Below are 26,666 nucleotides of genomic sequence, written 5' to 3'. Positions count from 1 at the left end.
GCCCCGGGAGCTCCGACACCCGCTTCCTCAGGGAGGGGCTGAGGAGGCGGCCGCACCTCCTCTTTGTCACACCGTCGCTTCCGACCAAACGCTGGGACACCCCGGAGGCGGGTGAGGGGACGCAGCCGCAAGCCCCGCCCCTCCCCGTGAGCCCGCCCCTCTCTGTGACCCCGCCCCCACAGTGCCCCCGCCCCCTCTCTGTGACACCCACCCCCCCCCCCCCGCGAGCCCGGCCTCGGGCGACCTGTTGGCAGGGAGCGTCACGTGACGCGGCGGGCCGCGCACTCCCCCCTCCCCCCTCCCCCGCGGGCGGGCCTCCTGTTGCGCCCGCCGGGCGGGTTCCACCACGTAACGCGCGGGCGCCGCCCCGCTCTGCCCTCGCCGAGCGAGGGAGGGCGGGTGCCGAAGAGGACGGAGAAGGGAGAAAGGGGGCGGGAGGAGGAGGAGGACGAGGAGGAGGAGGAGGAGGGGCGGCGCCCGCGTCACGTGACCCGGGGCAGCCCGGAAAGCTCCGAGGAGGAGCCTGGCGCCGCCATTTTCCTGCAGCCGCCTGTGCCTCTCGCCCTGCCGGGCTCCAGCTGACCAGGGGAGGGCTGAGCTGAAACTGAGGCGGGCGCCGGCGGAGTAGCCGACGCCGCGCCTGACCCCGCGGCGGATCGGAGCCGGCTCTTTCCGGTCCAGGTGGCGGCGCGCGGCCCTGAGCCCCGCCCCGGGCCGGCAGGCGGAGGAGGAGGGGGGCCGGTGCGGGGTTAAGGGGGTGCGGCGGGGACGGGGGGCGGCGGGGGGCCCTCCGGCGCTTGGGGGTGCCAGTTCCCCGCCGGCTGCCGAGCGGGAGGGCTGGCGGAGGAGCCGCAGAGATGTCCGGCCAGAGCCTGACGGACCGGATCACCGCCGCCCAGCACAGTGTCACCGGCTCCGCCGTGTCCAAGACAGTATGCAAGGCCACGACCCACGAGATCATGGGGCCCAAGAAGAAGCACCTAGACTGTGAGTGACGGCCCCCGCGCGTCTCACGCTGCCTCTTCCCTCAGCTGCGGTCTCCTCGGGGCCCGGCGGGTCCTGGGTTCCCCTCCCGGAGCCGTGTTCTCTGTGTCTCTCGCCTCCACACCTGCCTTCACGGCTTCCGTTCCCGGTCTGGACCGTCCCTGACAAGCCCGTCTCTTCCCGGGTCCCCGGGGCCCCCGCCGCAGCCGGCCGGTCGCCCCCCACCTCGCCCCTCGCCCCCCGGCCGCCTCCGGTCTTGGCGCAGCCCTCTGTCCTCTCTCCGCACCCAGCCGCCCGCTCCCCGGCGTCTCCCCGCCGCCGGCTCCCGGCCTCAGCGCCCCATTGTTTCCCGCAGCAGCCTCCTCGGGGTTTCCGTGAGCGCCCGGACCCCCCCGTTTCTCCGCAGCCCCCGAGGGCTGCCTCCCCCCGAAGGGACAGTCCCCGCTCTCTGCTCCGCCAGCCTCTCCCGTCCCTTCCCTCCCCCCCGCTTTCTCATCCACCTTTCCTCCTCTCGGTTACCTTTCTTCGCCTCCGTAGCTTTATTTAAGTTCCCCTCGTCTCATTGTAAATATTATAACTCAGTCCCCGACTTTTTTTTTTTCCCCCCTTCCCCTGGACTATTTTTCTTTTTAGGATCGTGAAAGTAAAGGGATTTCCTTGATGTGGGGACAGCTTTGTGGGAAATTCGGGATTTTTAATCACCCCTGGTGGAATTTAGCCATTGTGTTTTCTTGCTTCGGACTGGAATAAGTTGTGAATGTCAGGCGCACCCCCACCTCCTTTTTTTTTTTTTTTTGTCTGATGGGGATACTGAAAAATGTTTGCTGATTTTGGTGTCAGTTCTAGTAGAGCTGTTAAACCTGGCGGTTTCAGTTTAGACGCTTTAGTGAAGCGTAGACTATTGGAATTCAAAGTGGATTAGTAATCAAACCCTCAAATAACATACGTCTTTTAAATACTGGTGAAAAGTATTTGGTGATGCTTGAGTTTGGACTCCGTTCTATTTTATGCTGGTTGTCTTTTGGGAGACTAGCTTTTCTTACACGGCATAACATTACACCATTCACTGACAAATACAGTTACTCCAGATAACTCCTCCCAACTTCTTCCAAACCTGGAAGCCACCTGTAATATCCTTTTTTATTCCACTCCTATACCTCAGGGTACAAAGATCAGTGGATTACTCAAATCTTTGATACGGTGGAGCTTTGACCTGAAGCTTTAAGGGAAACATGGGCGAAAAGGCATAGTTAAGAAATAAGTTCCTTTTTTTTTTTTAATGGCTATTGGACACAGAAGCCTGACTGACTTTTATTCTCCATGAAAGTTACTTTGCTTTACTGTTTGAAGCAAGAGTGAGCATGTCCTGAAAGAGAATTCACTGACTGGAGTCCTGTTTTGATTTCTCGCTTGGACTTTGGCCCTAAGGTTTGCGCTTTTATAAAAAAAATGCACAAAATGTGAATTCTTCCAAGACGCTTTGCTCGTGAAGTACTGTTAGAACAAGTTATTGCTACAGACAAACCCATTGTTCATTGTGACTTGTTCCTTCCTTGTGGAAAAGTTTAAAAAAACATTATTACTGCTCGGTGGTTCTTTCTGATGTGCGGTTCTTGCAGGTTGCTTGTTAAACCGTCAATCCTAGACTGTTTTAAGGAATTCAGAATGTTATTTGAATGGTGACACTTTCATAAACGGAAAATTCTTTAAAATGCATTATGAAGCCGTAAGTGCTTTTTTGATTATCTGATATTTGGAATAGACATTTTTACTCTTTACTTCTCTTCAATCTATGGTTGCCCTAACAATTCTTTTGTGAGGTTGGTTTCTGTTTCTTGTTTTCAGTGTTAAAGAAACTACTTGTGACTCTGTGAACTGTTACCCTCTTCTCTCACTTCAAAATGATAAATTATAACAAGAATAGATAGCGGTTTTAAAAGTCCTTTTAAAGATTTTTGTCTTATTTAAAATGTTGCAGTTCTAACACATTGTGGAAAAGGTCAGAAAACAGGCTAGGTAAGTTTAGGAGAGTGAGACTTGCTTGTGGTTTTATGAATGTTAAATGTTAGCCTTTTCTCTTATAATGGAAGCTACTGCAGAATTGAACTGGGATTATGTTTGGTATGGGTAATTGCACGTTTGTAGTTCTTTTTCTTTACCGCCGCTGTGTTTATACATTCCTACTTGTTTAGAACTTGAATATTGCTGATAATGTTTGATTTTTTTTTAATCTGTGTAGATAAGGTGCCACTACTCTTATTTTTTTCAAATGAAGTTTTAAAAATACACTAATATTGTCTTCCCTATATTGCTTAAACACCTATATAACCAATTCCATTAATAAAATACACTTAACTAAAGTCTGACCAATGAGTGGCTTTTCTAAACACCCTCTTGCCTTACACACTTTAACATAGTTAGAGAAAATTCAAAAGGCTTTCACAAATAGTTTTGGGTTTTGACATCATGGACATATTTTTCCCCCCAAACTTTAAACCTTTTATTTCGTTTTGGAGTATAGCCGATTAACATATATAATTTAAAATTATGGTAGTTTCAGGTGAACAGTGAAGGGACTCAGCGATATGACACCATGGACTTTTAGGGCTTTACTGCAGATATAATTTTAACTCTTTTAGAAATTTTTCTAGTGAAGGCTTAGTTCTGTTGTTGCACCTTTTAATATCCTGAGAAACTGTTGCCTAATTAGTTGAGCCTAATGAAAATGGTTTCATTTTTTAAATGTTAGTAGTTAATAAAAATATGCTTAGGACTTTTTTTTTTTCTCCCTCTAAGCCTTTTGAGTGTGGAGGTGGTTTCTGTGCACCTTGCCAAGGTCTGTCCATATTAGGAAATGATTATTGTAATCCATGAATTATGGCTTAATTCATACTGCATTGTATATATATTTAAGAAAGAGCTTTTGCTTTGCTTATAGGGGTCAATAGATAATAATGTTAACTAGTGTCCACAGTGGGAAAAGAGTGGTCAAACCTCTGAAACACATTTTTAAAAATAAACATGATTTGCATTTAATTCTAGGCCTCTAATGTCCATAATCAAGGTAGGAGTATAGCAGCCCTTGTACCTGAAGGACTTCTGTTTGCCAGGCACTTATTAACCATTATCTAATTTAATCCTCTCTCATAGCTATGGGATAGGCAAGTCATATGCATAGAAGGTTGTCTCTAACTCCATTTAATGAGATAGATGTGGAATGCTGAAAACATTGATGATTGAAGTACACAGAACAGTTTTATAATTTTATAATTTCTTAAAAACATTCTTAACTAATTTCACAGCCATCCCTCTGCTTTTGTCAAGAACACTTTTCTTTTTTTATACTGATTTTCTTTCCTTGGGCATTTATTTTATGACGTGTTTCACTGAAATGAAATACTATGTTAACAGATCTAATGTCTTCACTTTTATATCCATGTTTTTCCTGGTTAATTTCAAGAGGCATTTCATCCTAGCCACCATCTGCCTTCCATTCTGCACAGCAAAATCAAAATCACGTTCTTATTAAGTATTCATTGTAAGCATATCTCTAAGGTAGATACAGTGTGGGTATTTGTGTCTTGTGTACTGGATTTAGACTCATCCTAATTTTAATTGTGAAATTTGTGCATGTTTTTAAAGTAAGAATTTGTGAATACTTTGAATTTATAGAAGGTGTAATTTGTATTTGGGTTAGTAGTTTTTATAACATTGAAAATGCATATAAAATATTGACATGCAGCTGAAATAATGGTCTTTTAAAGCAAATTATTGATTTTTAATGTCTTAATTATATTCAGTGGGTACTTAGTTTTTGTATTATCAAGAAGATGTCTGGTAACTGGAATCTGATCTGCAAGAAAGTACATGTGAAGAAGGTAGTAAGTGGAAGATCTGCCCTTGATGGCTCTTGTTTAGAAGAAATAAGGAAGTTGAGGCTTTCCAAATGGACAGTTATTTTGTAGTTATGTTTGGGCTTACTGTTCTTTCCCATAAGAATTACCATAAGAATTGTGGTTTATATTTTCATTTTCATTATTTGACTTATTCTGTCCCTTACTCCTGTAATAGTTCTGAAATAACAAAAAATGGTGATTGAGTCATCAAAGTGGTAATAGTAAGATTTGACTACTTCTGTCAAATGCAGGAGGCGTACAGTAGAACTCTACAAATATAAGTTTTTTCCTCCTTGATATATTTAGTTATATTTCTGGATAGTATGTATTTTAAAAGAGAAACCCAGAAAGGAATCTGACCTCTAGCCATTTCAATACCTGCCTTATGTGTAATTAGCAAATTAATTATAAAATATCTTTGTAAAATAATTAGGCATCACGGGTGGACTTGTTATTTTAAGAAATAATGTTTAGATTTTAGTCATCTAATTTTTATTCATGTATCAGTGCTTTTTATGTTTGTATATTTTGTATATCTGAATAATTTTTAAGATGTCTTAGAATTTAATTTTGACTCATTTGATTTCCTCTCCTTTGATTTGTAGAATACTTGTATTTAATTATATGTTTTATTTTTTTAGCTTTTGAAAGCTCTTCTACTTAATCCTTTAGTTTTTGGCTGTGCTGAAGGCTTGTGAGATCTTAGTTTCTCAACCATGGATTGAACCTGTACCTCCTACAGTGGAAGCGTGGAGTCCTAACTGCTGGATAGGCAGAGAATTCCTTAGATGTTTTAAAAATACATTAATTGTTTAATATAATTTATTTGAAATAGTCAGAGTTGCTTTAATTTAAATAAAATAGTTTATTTTGACTCTGATTATCATTTAGAATACTTAATGTGAAAGTTCACCATCATAATATATGGAAATCTCTTTTGTTCTGTTTTTTTTTTTTTTTTTTTCAGTTTCAAAGTGCCTAGTTCCCTGATTTTTTCCTTAAAATCAAAGAAGTAAGAGAAATAAACTTGAAGATTTCTTGGCCAGAGGTTACAGCCCTAGCAAGGAGAAGTAGGGTTAGATTTTCAAAGTAACGGCTTACTATTTGCTCTTCCTGTTCTTTTGGTGGCCGAAGTGGCATTTCCGTTACTTTGTGTTCTCAGTATGTTCCCTGTTAAATGGCTTTGTATATATCTCTAGAGAATTGAAGTTTTTGGATTTGACCTTTTAGAATTTTGTATATTCATTGTATATATAGTTATTTTCATGGAGAATTGTTTGTGGGCACTGAGAATTTACTAATGATATTCCTTGAAAAGGGTATTTTGATGACCCTAAACCTTTCTGTTAAAAATTACTTTCAGAATTGTAGTTTGCCAGATTATAAGAATACCAAGGATTTTTGAAGTTACTTTAGAATGTAGTAGCAGTACTCATAGCTAGGCATGTGCTTTGTGCTTGTGCCTGGATTGTGTTTATATTTATTTAACAAATGTTTATTTGTGCTTACTTTGTGCTGGGCACTCACATTATTGAACACTTTGTATTTATTAACTTGTTTATTCCTTTCAACAACTTTGTAACAGAGATTTTTATAATTATTACCATTTTGCTGAAGAGGGAACTAAGGCATTGAGTTTAGTAATTTGCCCAAGGTTGCATAAAACTGGGATTTGAACTCAGGTGGTCTGGCATCAGGTCTGGGTTTCACTTTGGTGTGACTTTTTATGTAATGCTTTTCTATTCCAGAAAATGAATAAGCCACATTGATTTACTCAAGGCAGTGTTTTTCTTTTCCTGGCCATGCATGTGGGATCTTCAGTTTCCCAACCAGGGATCAAACCCAGGTCCCCTAATGTGGAATCACAGAGTCTTAACCACTGGACTGCCAGGGAAGTCCCTTGCAGTGTTTTTTGAAGTGTGGTCCTCTGCCTCCTGGGAGTCCCCAAGACCTTTCAGCATATTTGTGAGGTCAAAACTGTATTCATATGCTGAGACATTGTTTAGCTTTCCCATTTTCATTCTTCCACTATTGTACAGTGGAGTGTTCCAGAGGCTATGTGATATTGCAACGAGTTGAATGTAGTAACAGATAGAAGAATCTGTTTTTTATTAAGCCAGATAGTAAAGAGTTTCGGAAAAAATATGAAACAATGCCACTGTTCTAAATTTTAGTTTTGGAAAATAGTTATTTTTTATGAAAAATATTAACATGATGAGTTTTATTATTTTAAAATGAATTAATCTTTTAAAATTTCTGAGTTTTAATTTCTAACCCTCACGGTAAATATCAGAGAAAAATCACATAAAAGCTCTTTGGAGTCCTTAATTTTTAAGATAATAAATGCTCTGAGACTGGAAAAAAAATGCAACTGGAAGGAAGAGTGTCTGTTAAGATGGGAGGAAAAGAAACTGAGAAACTAGATTTAAGTGGTCCTTGCAATTCTCAGAGTAATTTTGCATTTGATTTGATGGATAACAGTGACCCAGTCATTGTAAGACTGAGCAAGAGATGTGACATAATCCTTTGATTATGTCATACTGTTGAGTAGAGTGGAAAGAATGTGATGTGTGACTTTCAAAGGAGACTGCACTGGGGCAAAGAGTTTCTAACAGTAATAATGTAATTTTTCCTAAAAGGCCTTGATAAAGTCCATCTTTAGTTGACACTCTGGATCCTCTTTTTCCTCACTTTCTGGTTTTGTTGTTTTTTGTTTTAAATATAGCTAAGCTGTTTATTTTTCAGCTAAGCAGGTTGGGTACCAGTTGTGCCAAAGTAAGTTCTTGACTCCCAAACTGTTAGCCATCCTTTGCAGATACCATTCCTAGGACACAAAATATCTTGGCCCTCTGTGTCAAAACAGATCCATCCTTCCTCTTTAACCTTCTTTAAACTTAAAGTTCATGTTTAAAATCACCTCTTTCATAAGGACACTACTGAACAACTCCCCCTGGTTATTCTGATTCTCTGTATATTTTGGGTTCGTGTGTGTTTTAATTGTGAATAGAAACTTTTTTGTACTGTTGTATATCTCTTCTCACACTACCTAATCAGTGGTGCTTTGGGTACTCATTAAATACTGAATGCACGCTGAATGCACGTAATCTCCTGTTACAGCTCAGGCTATTGAATGAACAACTTACGGACATGGCATCGAGATCTATCCCAGTAGATATTTTAATAATGTTTTTATGGGCATTATCTTAGTTCCAGTGAACGATAATCACTTGGTTACAAAATTATATATAAAGTCATTCAGTAGCATTGATAAAAAACATATCAAATTGCTGTATTTCATGGGCCCCATGAGGAATTGAGGTTTGGTTTTGTTTCAATATTTTGTGATTTTCCCAAAATAGTGTTATAGCAAAGGAAAAAATTTTGTGGTTACAGCTACTCAGTTTGAAAGCTATTTTAAAATGCATGCTCTTGAGGATGTGGTCTTAGAAGAAGAAATTAATTTTAAGAATTACATTTGAAATATGTATCAGAGTTGCTTCCTTGTACAGCTCCAGGAGGTGCTGATCACATTATAATCTATGTGGAGGCTGCTTCCTGTATATAACTGTATAACAGCTCCACTTTAGTATGGGAAAGGTTGCAGTACACGCTTGGTAGGTGATGTCAGAGTGCAAAAGAGATGACTGTTTTAGAATGGAGGTTGGAGTGATAATAGTGATGGCTGTGATAGTAAGACCACTAAATCTAGATCATCAATCAGCTGATTGCAGGGCCTGGTACGAATTGCTCAAAGTCTTCTCTGCATGCTTGGAATTCCCAGAGTGATTTCTGAAATGGTGCTGGTATTTATAGTCATAAACTTGGTACTTGAAAGCTTGCTAGGGGCCCTGATTTACTCAAGGGAAATTTTTTCCAAGTAGTGGTTGAAGAAACTTAGACGTGCTTTCCAAACTTCTATCCTCACTTAAAGAGAGCAGGTGTACTTTTCAAGTGACTTCATAGTTGCTGTATTTTGACGTATGGTGGTGGTTTAGTCTTTCAGTCCTATGCCGCTCTTTCGTAACCCCATGGACTGTAGCCCGCCAGGCTCCTCTGTCTGTGGGATTTTCCAGGCAAGAATACTAGAGTGGGCTGCCATTCCCTTCTCCAAAGCATCTTTCCAACCCAGGGATTGAACCTGAATCTCCTGCATCGGTAGGAGGATTCTTTACCACTGAGCCACCATTTTAATGGGAAGCCCCATTTTAATGCATTGGTTCATCCATCAAGTTCAGCCTACCCAATACATTTCTCTGCTAATTATAGGTCTTTATAGGTCTCCTCATGTGATTTATAAGCTCTAAGACAAAGCGTCATGGTGTGTGTGTGTGTGTGTGTGTATTAAGATTTTTATGTGCTGGTAATAGAGTTGGACTGTGAAGAAAGCTGAGCGCCGAAGAATTGATGCTTTTGAACTGTGGTGTTGGGGAAGACTTTTGAGAGTCCCTTGGTCTACAAGGAGATCCAACCAGTCCATCCTAAAGGCGATCAGTCCTGGGTGTTCATTGGAAGGACTGATGCTGAGGCTGAAACTCCAATACTTTGGCCACCTCATGCGAAGAGTTGACTCATTGGAAAAGACTGATGCTGGGAGGGATTGGAGGCAGGAGGAGAAGGTGACGACAGAGAATGAGATGGCTGGATGGCATCACTGACTCGATGGATACGCGTTCGGGTAAACTCCGGGAGTTGGTGATGGACAGGGAGGCCTGGCGTGCTGTTATTCACGGGGTTGAAAAGAGTCGGACATAACTGAGCTGAGCTGAACTGAACTGAATAGAGTTCATTGTCTTGTGGAAGCTTGAGAAGTACAGAAGTAACATTTTAAATACATCTAGTATGCAAAAATCTTACTTTAGTTCACGTATATACCAAAAGTAATTACAGTGATATTCACTCTGGAAAGGGTTTGCAGACCTTTTTGTTATATTTGAAACAATTATTTATAGGAATTTGATTTCATGCACGGTATTGAACAGTTTGAGATTTTGTCATTTAAGTCATACAGAGCTATTGTGAAAAGGGGGATTGTGAGGCAAAGTGATTCTTTTATGCAAAATTTTTGGGGAGTGCTGCACTTCACGGCATGTGGTATTTTAGTTTTCCAGCCAGCGGTTGAACCTGCTCCCTGTGCAGTGGAAGTTGGGAGTCTTAACCACTAGACTGCCAGGGACGTCTCTTGTATGCAAGTTATAAATTGAGACGTAGTTCACAAAGCATCAAATATATTCACAGTGTTGTGTGTGACCTTTACCACTGTCTAATTCCAGAACATTTTCCACCACCCCAAAAAGAAAATAGCTATCTGTTTGCAGTCCACTCCCCAATCTGGCCACCCTCTTTCGCTGGCAACCAGTAATCTGCTTTCTATCTATGGATTTTCCTAATCTGGACATTTCATATAAGCAGAATCATACAATTCTTGGCCTTTCATGTCTGGTTTGTTTCACTTAGCATAAAACTTTCCAGGTTTGTGGATGTTGTAGAATGTAACAATATTTCATTCTTTGTATAACCCCTAATAATATTCCCTTTACGGATAGACCACATTTTGTTCTTTCGTCCATTGATGGACTTTTGGGTTGTTTACCCCTTTAAATCCACCAAGGATAGTATTGCTGTGAACATCTGTATAAAAATGTTTGTGTTAACATGTGTTTTCAGTTCTCTTGGGTATGTACCAAAGAGAAGAATTTCTGGTAGTTAAATGTTTAACTTTTTGAGGGTTTACTGGGTTGTTTTCCACAGCAGTTGTACCATTTTATATTCCCAAGAGCAATGTATAAAGGTTTCAGTTTCTCTGTATACTTTCTAATACTTATTATTTTCAGAGTATTTAAAATTTAATTTTTTTTCATTGCGGTCATCCTAGTTAAATACATACGTGTGTGTGTGTGTGTATAATGGTTTTGCGTGAAGTGAAAGTTGCTCAGTCATGTCCGACTCTGCGATCCCGTGGACTATACAGTCCTTGGAATTCTCCAGGCCAGAATACTTGAGTGGGTAGCCTTTCCCTTCTCCAGGGGATCTTCCCAACCCAGGGATTAAACCCAGGTCTCCTGCATTGGAGGCAGATTCTTTACCAGCTGAGTCACAAGGGAAGCCCGAGAATACTGGAGTGGGTAATCTATCCCTTCTCCAGCGGATCTTCCCGACCCAGGAATCGGCCCTGGGTCTCCTGCATGGAAGGCGGATTCTTTACCAACTGAGCTATTAAGGAAGCTGTTAATGATTTTGCTTGACATTTTCCAAATGACTAGTGATGTTAAACATCTTTTTAATGATGTTGAGCTTACTGTCCATTTGTATGTTTTTGAAAATATGTCTATTCAGATCCTTTGACTATTTGGAAGCCTAGAAGAGTTCTTTGGTATTCTAGATAGTAGGTCCTTATGTGACTTATATGACTATTTTTTCCCATCTTGGATTTTACCTTTCTACTTTTTTGATAGTAACCCCTCTACATCCTGCCCTTTTAAAAATTGAAGTATAGTTGATTTACAATATTTTATTAGTTTCAGATATGCAGCATAGTGATTTATAATATTTTTATAAATGATGTGCAAACCTTTTTAATTTTGAAGCTCAGTTTTTTGTATTTTCTGTTATTTGTGCTTTTGCTATTTTATCTTAAACCATTGGCTAGTCCAAAGTTATGCAGATTTAGGCCTTAACTACTCCTGAGAGTTTTATGTTTTTTATCTCTTTTAGGTTTGATCAGTTTTGAGTTAATTTTCATATATGGTGTGTGGTGGCAAGGTGATAGTAAGGAAAATGGGGGATATTTGAGTTTTCCCCTTCTTTTGAGGTTGACATGGGGTACAACTCTGCTTCTTGTGTGTGACAAAGAAGTAGAGACTAATGAGGGACAAAAAATTTTCCTTAATGTCATTCTCCAGTACTGGTATAATTCATTGACTGTGGAAAATTCAAGTCAAACGTTTTTAATTGGGTAGACCACTTAATCTAATCCAACAAACTTGTTTTTTTTTTTTTTTTAACGTTCTCAGAGTAGTTTAAATGTGTGAAGAGATAACACATAGTTGTGTGAGGATCAGTAAGCAGGTATTTTTGTCAACACAGAATGGTGTGTATGATTCCATAATATCTTACACTTCCCCATAGTGACACTTTTCATGTGATGTAACTCTATAGCTTCTATAAGTGTTTATAACTGCGTGTCTACTTTACTGTGCTAAATAGAGCATATAGCAAGTTTGTAATGAAAAGATGCTTAAAGAATGAAGGAGGGATAACATTTTCTTGAGGGATTGCTAATGTGTTACCAAACAATGTTTTAGGTTTTTTTCCATGAAGGAAGAGGAAGATTGTTGTAGGAGTAATGTCTTCACTATGAGTAGTAGTTGTTTGTTTAACCTTTTTTCTGTTCCCATAATGAAGCTACTTTGTATTCTTTATGGTTTGAAAACCTGAGGAATTATGGATGTTCAGAAGTAGACTTCTGGAGTTAGATTATATAAAATTAGGGTAGTTTGACACACTTAAAATATTATTTATTCCAGGACCTACTTAATATTGGTATATTTGACTTCAGATGTTTTTTCCCTTTTATGAATTTTATTTGCTAATGTATGATTGTTGTAAGTGTATTCCTGGCAGTCTTTGACGTCAGACTTTGTGTTATCTGCAGTAGTTCACTTGACTGCAGAATGCTATAAATGCTTTACTTGCTACGTGCTTGTGTGTTTTGTTATAAGACATTGGCAGAACATGTAAAGCGCAAAGGAAGATAGTTAGAAATGAAATATATGACTTTAATAGGCTATATAATGAATGAACTGGATGTTGACCTTGATTGACTTCTTGAAATCCAAATTAATTTTTTGGAAAGTGTAATGTAGATAAATCTTAATTCATTTGTGTACCCACAGACTCAAGAACTGAGCATTTTGTTTGACATTATGTTTCTTGGAGAAGGCCTTGAATGGAAAAAGAATTATAAGAACACATTTTTCTTTTTAATTTCATATTATTTTAGTAAAATTATCTAGTAAATTATATTATGATCTTTTACTTGTTCTATGAGCAAGAATATGGGTGAAAGTTCTGAGATTGAGTTCTGTTGAGTTGCACAGTGCCAGCAAAAACCCTGGTTAGAAAGAAGCGTTAAGTGGAGTGCTAAGGAAAAGTGATTGAAGTCTAGGAAATATTGGAAAAATGAATGACACTGGTCATACCCTAAAAGGAACCTGAGAGCTAATGGTGAAAGTGTGTAAATGAATAACTAATACATTGAGATAAATGCACAATATTATTTACATAAAGTATCAGAATATGGGGTGGAGTAATTAATTTTGAAGGAGTTAGTGACAGCTTCATAGAGGAGGTAACAGGAATTTTAAGGATGAACAGAGATTTGCCAGACAGAGAAATTCCTTCTAAATAGATTAGCACATGCAGTGACACAAAGGCAAGAAAGAGCATTTTGGTGTGTTTGGTGAAGACTGTAAGTAGTGAGTGCCATATGGTGGAATGTAAACTGTTAATGAGAATGGGGGGTGATGAGGTTGGAGAGAGAGCCCTTAAGTGTCTTGAAATGGACAGGAGTTACCTTGGTAAACTCTGGTCTCTTCTGCCCAGATCTTCATTTTAGACTCCCTTTCCACCTGTTAGCTGCTCTCGTAGTTTTCCATGCCAGTGTTACAGAACTGCAGAAGTACTGAATGTTGTTACATGTGGTCGTTTGGGTCACTGAATGAATAGAATCAGGTACACTGATTGAATGACTTTTGTGGGCCTGTCTGCAGGTAGAAGTTTTTTTGTTTCAACTTTGTGAATGAACTTAAACACAGACTATCTTATCATCCGATGACAGTCAGTGTGAATAGGAAAAGTTTGCTAAGATTCTTGGGGGCATGTTTGATTTATGTGATTTAACAATCGATAGCAATTTGTTACATAGGATACATTAATTATTAGTTTCTTTAGCTTTTTAAAGCTCAGTTTCTACCAAACAAGACTTTATTATTCTAATGGAAAATAATATACTCATTAGCAATTACATGTTGTCTACTAGTATAAACAAGCTACTGTGTTGAAATTATTGAGAAATCTAAAAGTGAAATTATTTGTTTGATCATGTCCTCAGTCTAGTAAGGAAGATGACATATACAGATAGTTATATTATGGGGCAGCAGTGTAAGATAAGCTCAGAATGGATGTCATTGAAAATTAGAGGGGAGAGAGAGAACTGCTTTTGATAAAGGAGGAGAAATGGACCTTAAATGGTAATTAGGAGGGGTAGGCATTTCAGGTGGAGCAAAGAGCACGAGCAAACTTTGTAGGTAGCAATGCTGGAACTGTGTTTGGGAAACAAAGGAATCTAGATGGAAAACAAAGGAATCTACCTTACCTGTAGATGATAAGTGGGGTGCTTTGAGGCCAGAGGAAGGACAGGTCAGGCCTGAGGGGAAGTATAGTTGGAACAACTGTCTGGGATGAGATTGTGGAGGGAATATGGATTTTAATCCTGTGACTTTTAGATATATCTCATTTCCTGGCTCCCCTGGTGGCTCAGAGGATAAAGCGCCTGCCTGCAATGCAGGAGACCCGGGTTCGATCCCCTGGGTGGGGAAGATCCTCTGGAGGAGGGCATGGCATCCCACTCCAATATTCTTGCCTGGAGAATCCCGTGGACAGAGGAGCCTGGCGGGTACAGTCCATGGGGTCGCAAAGAGTCGGACATGACTGAGCGACTTCACTTTGTTTCTTTCACTTTTGGCTACTGTAGGTAAAGTTGAACCTTAGTTAAAGCTGATTTTCAAAGCTGTACTATATTTTCTACTGCCAGTGTTAAAATAGGGGAGGCAAGTTTTGCTGATCTATAAGCTGAGAATGAGATTTTACTACCTTTAGCATTTCATGTTAGTTTGATTATTAAAAATGGCATCACGGTGGTGGTATCTAAGGTTTGGAGGATTTCTGAGTGTATAGATTGCTCAGGAATGAATTATTGAAGAAGTCTTCTAACCAGTAGTAATACATTCCTAATTTTGATCTGAAGATATTTTATTGATGCTTAACAGTTAATAAACTGGAACCTTTTCAGTCTTCATTATTACACAAAATCTGATCAGATCATTTATTTTTTAGGATATAGCCTGCATGATGGAAATAATAGCTCAGATTTAAAGAATTCTTTCTTAAGCAGTTGACATGCATTAACACAGTTGACTTAAAAAAAAAAGCCTGTTGAGTAGGTAGTCTTATTAGCTCTACTGTACAGATACATCATGAGAAACATTACTGTAATGGAAGGAAATAGAGAATAAAATTAACACTTAAATGGCAGTGAAGAGCCTCGGGTGGAAGTGAGGCAATCTGGGGAATCTATAGCTCACAGAGAAGTTATAGGGAATGAGGAGTAGTTAAGGAGAAAGCCTTTCCTTGAGAAATATAATTTCTGTAAATATGTAAGATTATATTTGGAAACAGCAACTTCTTAAACTTTTAAAAGGAACAAGCCCTGAACTGGAATGTGTTGTCTTGGCCCCAGCTCCATATGACCTTAGGAAAATACCTTTCTCATGAAATTACTGATTTCTAAATTACTTCCCTGCTCTGCTACTCTGTGATGCTGTATTTGGGCCCCTTTAGCTTTTTTGTTCTTGGCTTGGTGCTTTGGGAACTGCGATTAAGGAGTTTTGCTATGAGCTTTGTTTCATTCTCCATTACAGTATCTCACCTACTGATATATATTATCTTTATTTGAAAAACAATTTTAACTTGCATATTTTACTGTCATTGGGAGTGGGGGCATAGCTTTGTTTTCTGTGACTTTGTTTTAGGTGAAAATGGCCAAGAACAATGTGAATTTTCTTTTATTAAAAATATGTGACTTTTGTAAAATGTTAAGATACTTGATAATAAAAGACTTCCTATAAGCCTTCCCACCCGTGTTTCAAATGCCTGCTTTTCGGAATTTTCAGTCAGGTTGACCACAAGATGTTTCATCCTTTCCTGTTTGTTCCCTTTGGGTGCAAGTAGCAATTGTAATCAAATTGCTCCTCTGTCCATCTGCAGAGGCATTTTTCTTTTTTCTGGTTTTCGTCTTCTTTTTATTTTAAATTTTCATAGCATCTTGTGCCTGTTTATTTTTTCTGAAAACAGGAATTCTTGCTTTGTTCATCTTGGTATCCCCAATACCCAGACTATTTGCCTGGTCTATAATAATAGCTTGCTGCTGCTGCTGCTGCTAAGTCGCTTCAGTCGTGTCCGACTCTGTGCGACCCCAGAGATGGCAGCCCACCAGGCTCTGCCGTCCCCGGGATTCTCCAGGCAAGAACACAAGTGGGTTGCCATTGCCTTCTCCGAATAGTAGCTTAGTAAATATTTAATAAATCTTTGATGAAGATAATGAACTTACTATGCTGGGCTGGTGAATGAACTATCTAGTCATCAGTTTTTTTGTTTATGTTTTAAATGTGAAGTTGTTGGACAGAATTCATCTTTATTGCAGATATTCAGATATGATCTTGGTCTTCAGTGAGTTGGTTCACTTGATAAGTTCATAGTGTTCATGCTAGGATTATGTACTTGATATCTGGAAAGGGGTAATGGTGTGGTCCCTTAACTATAGACTAAATGGTCTACACTGGCTATTCATCTTGCTGCTGTTAGTATAATGGGAGATCAGTTGATGGTTTATAATGATGCATCACTAATCTATCACCATGTGTTCATTTGCAGAGTAATTTAAAATTATTCGGTTAAGTGATGAATTTGTAAATTAATGCCTTGAACCTTATTGTTATCCCTTATTTTGATTTCATAGGACTATAGAAATCTAAGCATTGTTTTTGTTTCAAAGATTCTTTGTTTGATGGAGAGACTGTTTTTGAAGTGTGTGTGTGTGTGCTGTGAATGTACATTGTCGATGGAGGCTGCCTCCTGGAACTTGTGATAGGCCAACGCTGCATCCACTTTTGTGACTGTAGCTGCTTCCTCTTTTTCGATCTGCAACCATCTGTGTACTTGGGATCACCGCTAAGAGAAGGTCGGGGAGTTTCCTGGCTGTGAGGTTAGGACTCTGCACTCTAATTGCTGAGGACCCAGGTTCAATCCCTGGTCAGGGATCAGCCAAAAAAACCCACAAAGTTTGCTTTTATTTGCAGGTACATGTATGTATAGTTGGTCTTGAGCTAACTTTTCAAATACAGCATGAGCTGTCTTTATTTTTGGCAATATTTTTACCTTTTGTGACTTTAAGCAACTTATTGGTATCATTTAGAATAATCCTTAGTTGTATACAATCTAAATTATATTAGGAAACTTGTGATATTTATTGTGCTGTGGTCCATGGGATCTCAAAGAGTTGGCTATGACTGGGTGACTGAACAACAACCTTTTTAAGTGCAGCTGGCCTGTCTTCACATAGCAGTTTTGAAAAGGGAGGGGCAAGATTTTGGAAGTGTGTACCATTTTTATCAGGAGAGTAGAAAACAAAACATCTCACTAATTGTAGCTTCTAGCTTTGTTTCAGGTGAGATACTGAGAAGTTGGTCTAGTTTTGACTTATAAGGCCACTGTGAAGATAAATACAAAATTGAATGAATTGCTCTACATGAATTTGTTTTTAAGAACTGAATATCCAAGAGGGTTACAGGATAGCTGCATTTGATCTTTTGAAGATCTGGCTTGTTCTTTAGATGAAAAACATTGTCTTCTGTTTTCAAATCTGGGAGATACAATCACATTATCCTTATTCCCATTTGTACATTTGTTTTTAGAAGCAAAACCAGCTTTTTAATAATCACTGAGAAGTTAAGGTTTAACAGGCAGTATTTCCTTTTTTATTTTTCTTTTCTCAACATTAACTTTTATAACTTTTCTTCACAGAACTATATAGTTGTATACTAGTTAGCAGGTTTGGAATTAGTGTTAGGTGTTAGTTTAGTATGAGATTTTAGACTTAGTATAGGATAAACCCTCCTTTATTTTTTTCATATTCTTGCAAAAGGTTGTTTCGAATTGGTGACCTAGAGTGGACAAAGGCATTATTTTCAGGTGACTTCAGTAGCACATCCCAGAAACACTGCATAAACATAGCTGAGTGGCAGTAAACAAGAAGGATAAGTACTGACTTAAAAGTTAGTTATAGAAAAAGAAATTAATTATAGAGTTGCAACTGGCAGCTAAGTTAGAAAGGTATTTATAAAGCAGCTCAGGAGGCTCAGCCACTCCTTGACTGATTGCAGAAAGAAAACCGCTTCTTCCTATCAGGAGGTGGAAACGTTTTTAAGGGAAACTTAAGCTGCTTCTTATCTTTGTGCTTGTAGACTTAACCTAAAAATGCTTTTTCTTTCATTTTCCTCATCAGTTAGGTTTTCCTAACTTAGCCAGTGACCAACCAAGAAGGTGGTGTAGCTTTTGAGGCCCTTTATAAACATAGTTTACCTGCTCTCCTATTACTTAGAATTAGTAATGATTACATTTCTGGGGCTGAAACCTTCTTGGCTTTTTAACCTTGCATATAAATTAAGGCTTGTAGTATTTAAGGCACTTTGAGATGGGAATACCAAAAATCTTGAAACCTGTTTCTTGTGAACTTGGGTTGAATATTATGATTCCTTCGGTATACCCTGTCAACTTCAGTTTATTGCAGTCAGAATGAAAATGAAGATGCCAATGCGCAGAATATACATACCAGATAAGAATTGGTTACTGTCTGTACTAGAAATTAGGTTTGTGAGGGCTAAAGAGAAATGTGTGAATTTTAGAATAATTAGAGTAGGTGATGACAAGACTTGAACCATGTAGAATGAACCGAAAGAGAATGCAGAGAAAATACATATATGTCTTCATCTGTCCTCTAGTGGAAAGATTACTGTTTTAAATAATCAGCTACTGGTTTGTGTTAACTTAAGGTAGGCTTGTGTTAACTTTAAGGTATTGAAATCTCTTCAATGGAGAGAACAGCATCCCTTGTCAAAGTGTTAGTTGTTCTGTCATGTTGGACTCTGCCACCCCGTGGACTGTAGCATACCAGGCTCCTCTGTCCGTGGAATTCTCCAGGCAAGAATACTGGAGTGAGTAGCCATTCCTTTCTCCGGATATTCCAGACCCAAGGATTGAACCTAGGTCTCCTGCATTGCAGGCAGATTCTTTACTGTCTGAGCCACCAGGGGAAGCTCTTTGCCTTGTCAAAGGCTCCAGTCATACAGAATTTAAGACTGAGAATGTGAAAGAACTTCTTGGCAAACCCAATATGAAGAAATCCCCACATGTAAAGATTTTGTCACTCTTAAGATTGAGTGCAAGTATCTGGTTAACATTTCTCAGTGTGAAGAGGTTGGGCTTTATAAATTTTCTGAAGGTTTTGTAAGACACCTTTTGTGTTTGAGGTGGTTTCATAGTACTATATTGGAAAAGTGATGGAAGAATAGTCTACTAAAGTTGACTAATAAAATATGATACTAAATAAAATAAGTGATATCTGATATTTCATGGTGCTTTAAAGTTGTAAAGTACTCTGAATATATTGTATTACAGTATATTCTTGTGAAAATTAATGACTGCTATCCCTATTTTTCGGAGAAGGCAATGGCATCCCGCTCCAGTACTCTTGCCTGAAAAATCCCATAGATGGAGGATCATGGTGGGCTGCAGTCCATGGGGTCGTGAAAAGTCGGACGCGACTGAGTGACTTCACTTTGACTTTGCACTTTCATGCATTGGAGAAGGAGATGGCAACCCACTCCAGTGTTCTTGCCTGGAGAATCCCAGGGACGGGGGGAGCCTGGTGGGCTGCCGTCTATGGGGTCGCACAGAGTCAGACATGACTGAAGCGACTTAGCAGCAGCAGCATCCCTATTTTTAAAATAGAGAACTTGAAACTGGGTGAGTAATAAACATGCCTTGAAGTTATAAAGGTGTAGAATAGTGAATCTAGGTTTGGTTCTAGAGCCTCTAGTTATTCTGATGTCACTTCATCCTGTTATAGTATAGTCCTAGCACATGGAAATGGATTTGACCAAGCATGGAAGTGTTGGAGGGACAGTCTAGAGCAGAATTTTAGTGATTGGTGGAATTAGCATCTTCATCATTACTGTTCAAAGCAGATTGGAAACAAATAGGATAAGATATCTTAGGACAGACTGTCAAATAAGTGTGCATCAGAGAAGGACTCTTAATAGGGAGAAACAAACTTCAAAGGAATAAAAAGAGCCAAAAACCGGACACCCCCTTCTCCCCACCTGCCAATCAATCCTTCTGGAAGGTAGCCAGTAGAGCAGTGAAAGACAAAGCTAATGTTCTGCGGTATTTGTCAAATTTAGGCAAGGATTATGCTCTAAAAGTAGCAGTCTTCACAGTGGTACCGTTTTAGTTGGGTAGAAGGCTGTTTGGGAAGCCCTTGTCACTATAGCAAAAGAGAAATTGGTGCAGGGTTGGCATTGTGAAATGAAGGGAGAAAGGGGGTTAAATTTTCCTGCTGCTTGTCTGGACCATTTTAAGATTTATATCATCTTAACAAATCAAGTGAAAGATATGTTCTTGCAAATTTGAGGAGTTCCTCAGATACCCATTCAGAGACAGAATGTGAGTATTGAAAACTATTTGTGATATTATCTGTACCTAAATATAGATACTTGCATGAAAGAACAAACTTTTTATTCTTACTCTTATTATTAGTGTTACTGAAGTTGGTCCATAAAAGCAGAACTGAATAAAAACCCACTGTAATTGCTATGTACAATAGATGTTGTGTTAAATTCGTTGTTTCCAAATTCTATAGTAGTAGAGATCAGTTTATCAAAATGTCTTATATTGAGAAATACTTAAAGTCTATATTTCTGGGAAATAAATCCACGATTAACTGTTCAGCGTGCAGAATAAGTTATGATTATGTCGATTTTTAATAGAACTAATCTTCAAAACACTGATTTTTGCTTTAATATACTTAGGTTAATGATTTTTAAACATAGAGCGATTCAGATAACTTTATTTTCGAATAACTTCCCTATTCTCTTGCATAGTTCTGAAAAGTGTTTTCAGATCAACAAACATATTTAAACTGGTGGGGTTTTTTTTATTCTTTAGTATTACTGAAGCATAGTTTACATGGGATTTTTAACTTGAAAAAATAATATCTTCAATTTTAGCAGTTTTATAAAGTAGATTTTAATCTCAGAATATATTATGCTTTGTATGACATTCATTTGTCATGAACTTTTCAGATTCTTTTTTTTATGCTGCGAAATGGGCAAACATGGGTTTATAGTGAATTTTATAAAAACAGCTGTATAGTTATGAAATGTGTGAAAATGGAGATCTTTTGGCTGAAATGCTCCTAGTAATCACTAGGAAAACTACTTTGGCCTTAGTTTAGGGTGATTTATTAATAATGTATTATTTCCAAACATTTTTCACTTACAGAGCAGTATTTCAAAACTTAAAGGCATGTAGATGGGCTGTTATTTGGTGGTTACTATTTTGGGTTGTATCTGTCATTACTGTTTGTATCAGTTAGAAAAAAGATTTTTCAGAAGTGGCTTTTATTCTAAGAAGGGTGCCTGCTTCATGAACTGTAGTAGATGACTGGTGCCGCTTTGACTCACTGAAGGGGAGCATACTGCTCTGCTTTAATTTTGAAGTGTGTGAATAAATGAGATTCCCAGTATCTCTTACTGAGCTATCTGGGTAATGCTAGAGGCTTTTGCAGGATCCACAAGGTTGCTGTTCATGAAGACTTTGGTTTGGCAAGGGTGGAGCAGACAGGTGATGGAACGCCTCCGTGCTTCGATATCACGTGGATGATGGTAACTGAACATGGCAGTCAGTTCTGTAGGCCTCCAAGCCCCTGGGACACACTGTCATTGTTACAGTCATTTTCCGTGGTCTTTATCCAAGGCTCCTGATTATCATGTATAAATAACCGCCTCCCCCTGACACTTGGCCCATTCTTTTTAAGGGCTAAGAAATCTTTTGCACTTTTCACCATTTGACGTGCTTTTGTTCGTTTACTCATTGTTTCTCTCACTAGTATATAGTGGCAGAAACTTTGTCCACTATTGTGTATTTCTTAAATATTTGGCATAGTATGCAATAAGTGTTGTTGCTGTTCAGTTGCCCAGCCGTGTCCAACTCTTTGCGACCCCATGCAATGAGTATTATAGAAGAAATGGGATTTCTGTTCATACTGAGGTTTGCAAAGTTGTGGGAAGATGGAATATAAAGATTCTGTTGTTCTAATTGCATTGGAGACATGAAACTTGTGTTTTCTGGATGAGGTAGATTCTGGCACAGAGGCTAACTACAATTTATTATTCTCTCTGTCTAGACAGATTTAAATTCTTAAGAGAAGCCATTAAAATTCTTTTGGATTCCTACTTTCTAGACGTGGGCTTGGCTGTTACTGAGTAACATTAATCTAGCTATGGAGACTTTTTGCCTCCTTGTCTCTCCTCCTCTCTGGATCTTAGAGTGGAGAAACGGACTTTTGTTTCACCTATAAATCTACAAGTATTTATCCCATCATATCAACACATGTACAAAATAGCATGCCACACATGTGAACAATAAAAGCAAAAAAAGATTACTGAATTTAACAAATCTAAGAATGAATCTTGATCACTTAAAAATGGTGGGACAGTCTTATAACAGTTGAGATTATGTTTCTGTTTTTTAAACGTAAGATATTTTTGGACATAGAGGTGAAAATTTCTAGTATTTACAGTTTCCCAGAGAAGAAATCTGAGAATCATTTATGTAGAGGTTTTTGTTGGGGATGAGAGGACAAAATAAGAGTGGAAGCATGTTTGTGTAGGAAGGCTAGGGAAGAACCAGAATTTAGCCCTCAGAGAAAGAAAAATGCAAATACACTGGGAGTAGATGATAATAGTGTGTTAATTCCTTAGCTGCATGTAGACTTTTATTAGGTCACTTATAACTAGGGTGACATATAATTTATATTCCAAACTGGGGCAGTGTTGAGAGTGAAAGTATATGCGGTCTGAATGGAACACTGGGACAGCAGGTGTCAACCAGGACTGCTCCAGGAAAACGAGGACGCTTGCTCACCCCCTGCTTGTAATGTGCTTTGCTCCAGACTTAGTCCCAGTTATTTGAACTTCTCCATGTAATTTGTTTTCTCCTTTAGTGAGCTCTAATGTGCATTCACAGAGTCTCTTAAGCTTTGGTTCCTTTTACCTGGTCTCGGTGGAGTGAAAGAATTCTTCCCATATTTTCTGCAGCCCTGGACTGTTCTGATTTACAGCATTGGTAGAGGTAAGTACAGAACTTGTAATATGTTGTTAGCTGACCTTTTATTTTGCTTAGGAAATCAGGTTTTGTGTTTCTGATCCAGTGTGTGATGGTTTTGAGAGTCGTGGTATGTCTGCTTAACTGGATTGATGAACTGTTATCAAGTTGTTAGAATGTAGTAAAAAAAAAGTTTGTAATTTTGGCATTTACTCTTAAATTGCTTCGTACATACTTAATAACACATTGTTTTCTTTTCTATAGGTGGTATTGTAATTCTGAAACTTCAAGGAAGTTTCTGATCTTCAAGGAAGGGAAGGAGAACACCTTGTGCTTATACCATGGACATGTAATTTTTTTTATGTTGGAACACTGTAATGCTTTTGTTCTGTTTTCCTATTCAACTTAAATAAAAATTTTTATTCTTATATTAAGTGATGTGTTTTTATTCTGTTAAGTAACTTCTTATTGTTATTTTACATTGTGTGGAAAATTAGACATGGTAATAGTACCTCTGAGATAGTGCTTACCAAGATGCTATTCTCCTCACCTCTGAGATCTTATTTGGAATCTGAGTTGGGACTAAAGTTATCTAGGTTTGGAAACCGCCAGAAATCCTAAACAGTCTAAAAATTAAGGTGTTTGTTTATAGCTAAGCTTGGACCCATGACTATTCTTGTGTGTGTGTGTGCGTGCTCACTCACCCACTTGTGTTCAGCTCTTTGCGACCCGGTCTGTGTCGTAGCCCACCAGGCTCCTTTGTCCATGGAGTTTTCCAGACAAGGATACTGGACTGGGTTGCCGTTTCCTCCTTCAGGGGATCTTCCCGACCCAGGGATCAAACCCATACATATCTCTTGCATCTCCTGCATTGGCAGGTGGGTTATTGACGACGATTGTGCCACCTGAAAAGCCCCAAGTGTCTGTTCTTACCAGAGTCCTGTTGTTTCTCTGTACAGTCTGCCATCTAGTGGTAGGAATGCAGAGTACACCACAACACCATGCTTTTCAGACTTCATGTTACAAATGCTTTACATACTAGGCTGAAGCATTTTCATAGGGGTAAAACGACTATTTCATTTGAAAAAGAAGATAGTAGTTTTGAATTCTGAGTGTTATGTTTTTCTATATAATGCTTTCATGACTTGAATTTTCTTCTGTTCTTATCTTTTAAAGTGTTCTAAAGATGCTAGTAAAGTAATGCTCAAAATTCTCCAAGCCAGGCTTCAGCGATAGGTGAACTGTGAAATTCCAGATGTTCAAGCTGGTTTTAGAAAAGGCAGGGGAACCAAAGATCAAATTGCCAACATCCGCTGAATCATCGAAAAAGCAAGAGAGTTCCAGAAAAACATCTATTTCTGCTTTATTAACTATGCTAAAGCCTTTGAATGTGTGGATCACAATAAACTGTGGAAAATTCTGAAAGAGATGGGAATACCAGACCACCTAACCTGCCTCTTGAGAAACCTGTATGCAGGTCAGGAAGCAACAGTCAGAACTGGACATGGAACAACAGACTGGTTCCAAATAGGAAAAGGAGTGCGTCAAGGCTGTATATTGCCACCCTGCTTATTTAACTTCTATGCAGAGTACATCATGAGAAACGCTGGACTGGAAGAAACACAAGCTGGAATCAAGGTTGCCGGGAGAAATATCAATAACCTCAGATATGCAGATGACACCACCCTTATGGCAGAAAGTGAAGAGGAACTCAAAAGCCTCTTGATGAAAGTGAAAGAGGAGAGTGAAAAAGTTGGCTTAAAGCTCAACATTCAGAAAAGTAAGATGGCATCTGGTCCCATCACTTCATAGGAAATAGATGGGGAAACAGCGTCGGACTTTATTTTTTGGGGGGCTCCAAAATCAGTGCAGATGGTGACTGCAGCCATGAAATTAAAAGATGCTCACTCCTTGGAAGGAAAGTTATGACCCACCTAGATAGCATATTCAAAAGCAGAGACATTGCTTTGCCAACAAAGGTCCATTTAGTCAAGGCTATGGTTTTTTCCAGTGGTCATGTGTGGATGTGAGAGTTGGACTGTGAAGAAAGCTGAGCGCTGAAGAATTGATGCTTTTGAACTGTGGTGTTGGAGAAGACTCTTGAGAGTCCCTTGGACTGCAAGGAGATCCAACCAGTCCATTCTAAAGGAGATCAGCCCTGGGATTTCTTTGGAAGGAATGATGCTAAAGCTGAAACTCCAGTACTTTGGCCACCTCATGCGAAGAGTTGACTCATTGGAAAAGACCCTGATGCTGGGAGGAATTGGGGGCAGGAGGAGAAGGGGGCAGAGGATGAGATGGCTGGATGGCATCACGGACTCAATGGACGCGAGTCTGAGTGAACTCCGGGAGTTGGTGATGGACAGGGAGGCCTGGCATGCTGCAACTCATGGGGTCGCAAAGAGTCGGACACGGCTGAGCGACTGAACTGAACTGAACTGAAAGATGCTCAACACTTCCTAAATCTTGTTACGTTTTTTATTCCTCTTGCTAAAAATGTTGATTTCTTTTGGTGGTCTCTATAAGCACCTGAAATTGCACTCATGAAGGTGTTTTCAGGTTATCTTCTTCAAATATTGTGTTTAAAATTGAGAGCTAGATGATGCCAGAATTTGTGAGGATTTATGGCAGATTTTCTGTTGAATAGTTTTTAAGGGGGACAAAACCTCTTATGTGATTTAAAAAAAAAAACAGTTGAAAGAAAAACTTACTACTCAATAACCAGATTAAATATAACTATACTATCATGCTCTTAATATAGCTGTCAGTTCTGTTCAGTTGCTCAGTCGTGTGACTCTTTGCGACCTCATGAACCACAGCACACCAGGCCTCCCTATCCATCACCAACTCCCGGAGGTTACCCAAACCCATGTCCACTGAGTCAGTGATGTACAGATATATAATTATCAAGCTATCAAGTTATCTTTACATTTTAGTTTTCACCAGAATGAATCTTGGTTTTCACCAGTGTGAATCCTTACTCCATTCATTTTTGCAGAAAACACACTGACAGAAATAGCATACCTAGTTGTGCCAGCAGGTTGATTTTTCCCTGCAGCTGCAACTTGTTTTTTTTTGTTTTAGTTAGATGGGAGTTTGCCTTACTTTCTTTGTTGGTTCTGGAGTTTCCTGAAGACTCACCTACAATGGTGTAAGACTGAACTTGTATTCAAAGTATTGGGCTACCTCTGCAACAGGGGCTACCAGATTCCCAGCTGTTATACTTGCAGCTTTTGTGCTTATACCACCTCTTCCTCATCCTTGAGGAAATAAAGGAAGAAATCGATGCTGTCTTTTGCCAGTGATCATGATATGCTCTAAAGGGTCTGGAATTAGTTACAGTACATGTTTGCTGTGTGATGTGAGAAGTCCTTACTGAAATTTGTGAAATTATGGAAATAATAGTGATATAGTTCCTTTACATACTGATTTTAACTAGCTGTTCTACATGTAACTAAATTGCTGAGTAATTATGAAAGTATTCAGTTCTTTTTTCATCATCCCATATTTGGGCAAATATGCTATACATCAGAAAGTAGAGTATATCTGAGATCTTATTGTTACTCT

General features: G+C 39.2%; 1 protein-coding gene across 8 annotated transcripts in view; it reads left to right on the top strand.

Annotated features, from left to right (window-relative positions):
• Positions 1–800: 800 nt before the first annotated feature.
• PICALM (phosphatidylinositol binding clathrin assembly protein) overlaps positions 801–26,666 on the top strand; it is a 98,496-nt gene continuing 72,630 nt past the window's right edge. For all 8 annotated transcript variants that reach the window (XM_068977147.1, XM_068977145.1, XM_068977146.1 and 5 more), the window contains exon 1: positions 801–987. In XM_068977147.1, coding sequence (XP_068833248.1) covers positions 858–987 — 130 coding nt within the window. In that variant the 5' untranslated portion in view covers positions 801–857. The remainder of the gene's footprint in view (positions 988–26,666) is intronic.

The sequence above is a fragment of the Capricornis sumatraensis genome, chromosome 8 (assembly GCF_032405125.1).
Source record: "Capricornis sumatraensis isolate serow.1 chromosome 8, serow.2, whole genome shotgun sequence".
NCBI classification, from domain to species: domain Eukaryota; kingdom Metazoa; phylum Chordata; class Mammalia; order Artiodactyla; family Bovidae; genus Capricornis; species Capricornis sumatraensis.
The sequence above is the reverse complement of the archived record's forward strand: the minus strand, read 5'-3'. Positions and strand labels throughout refer to the sequence as shown.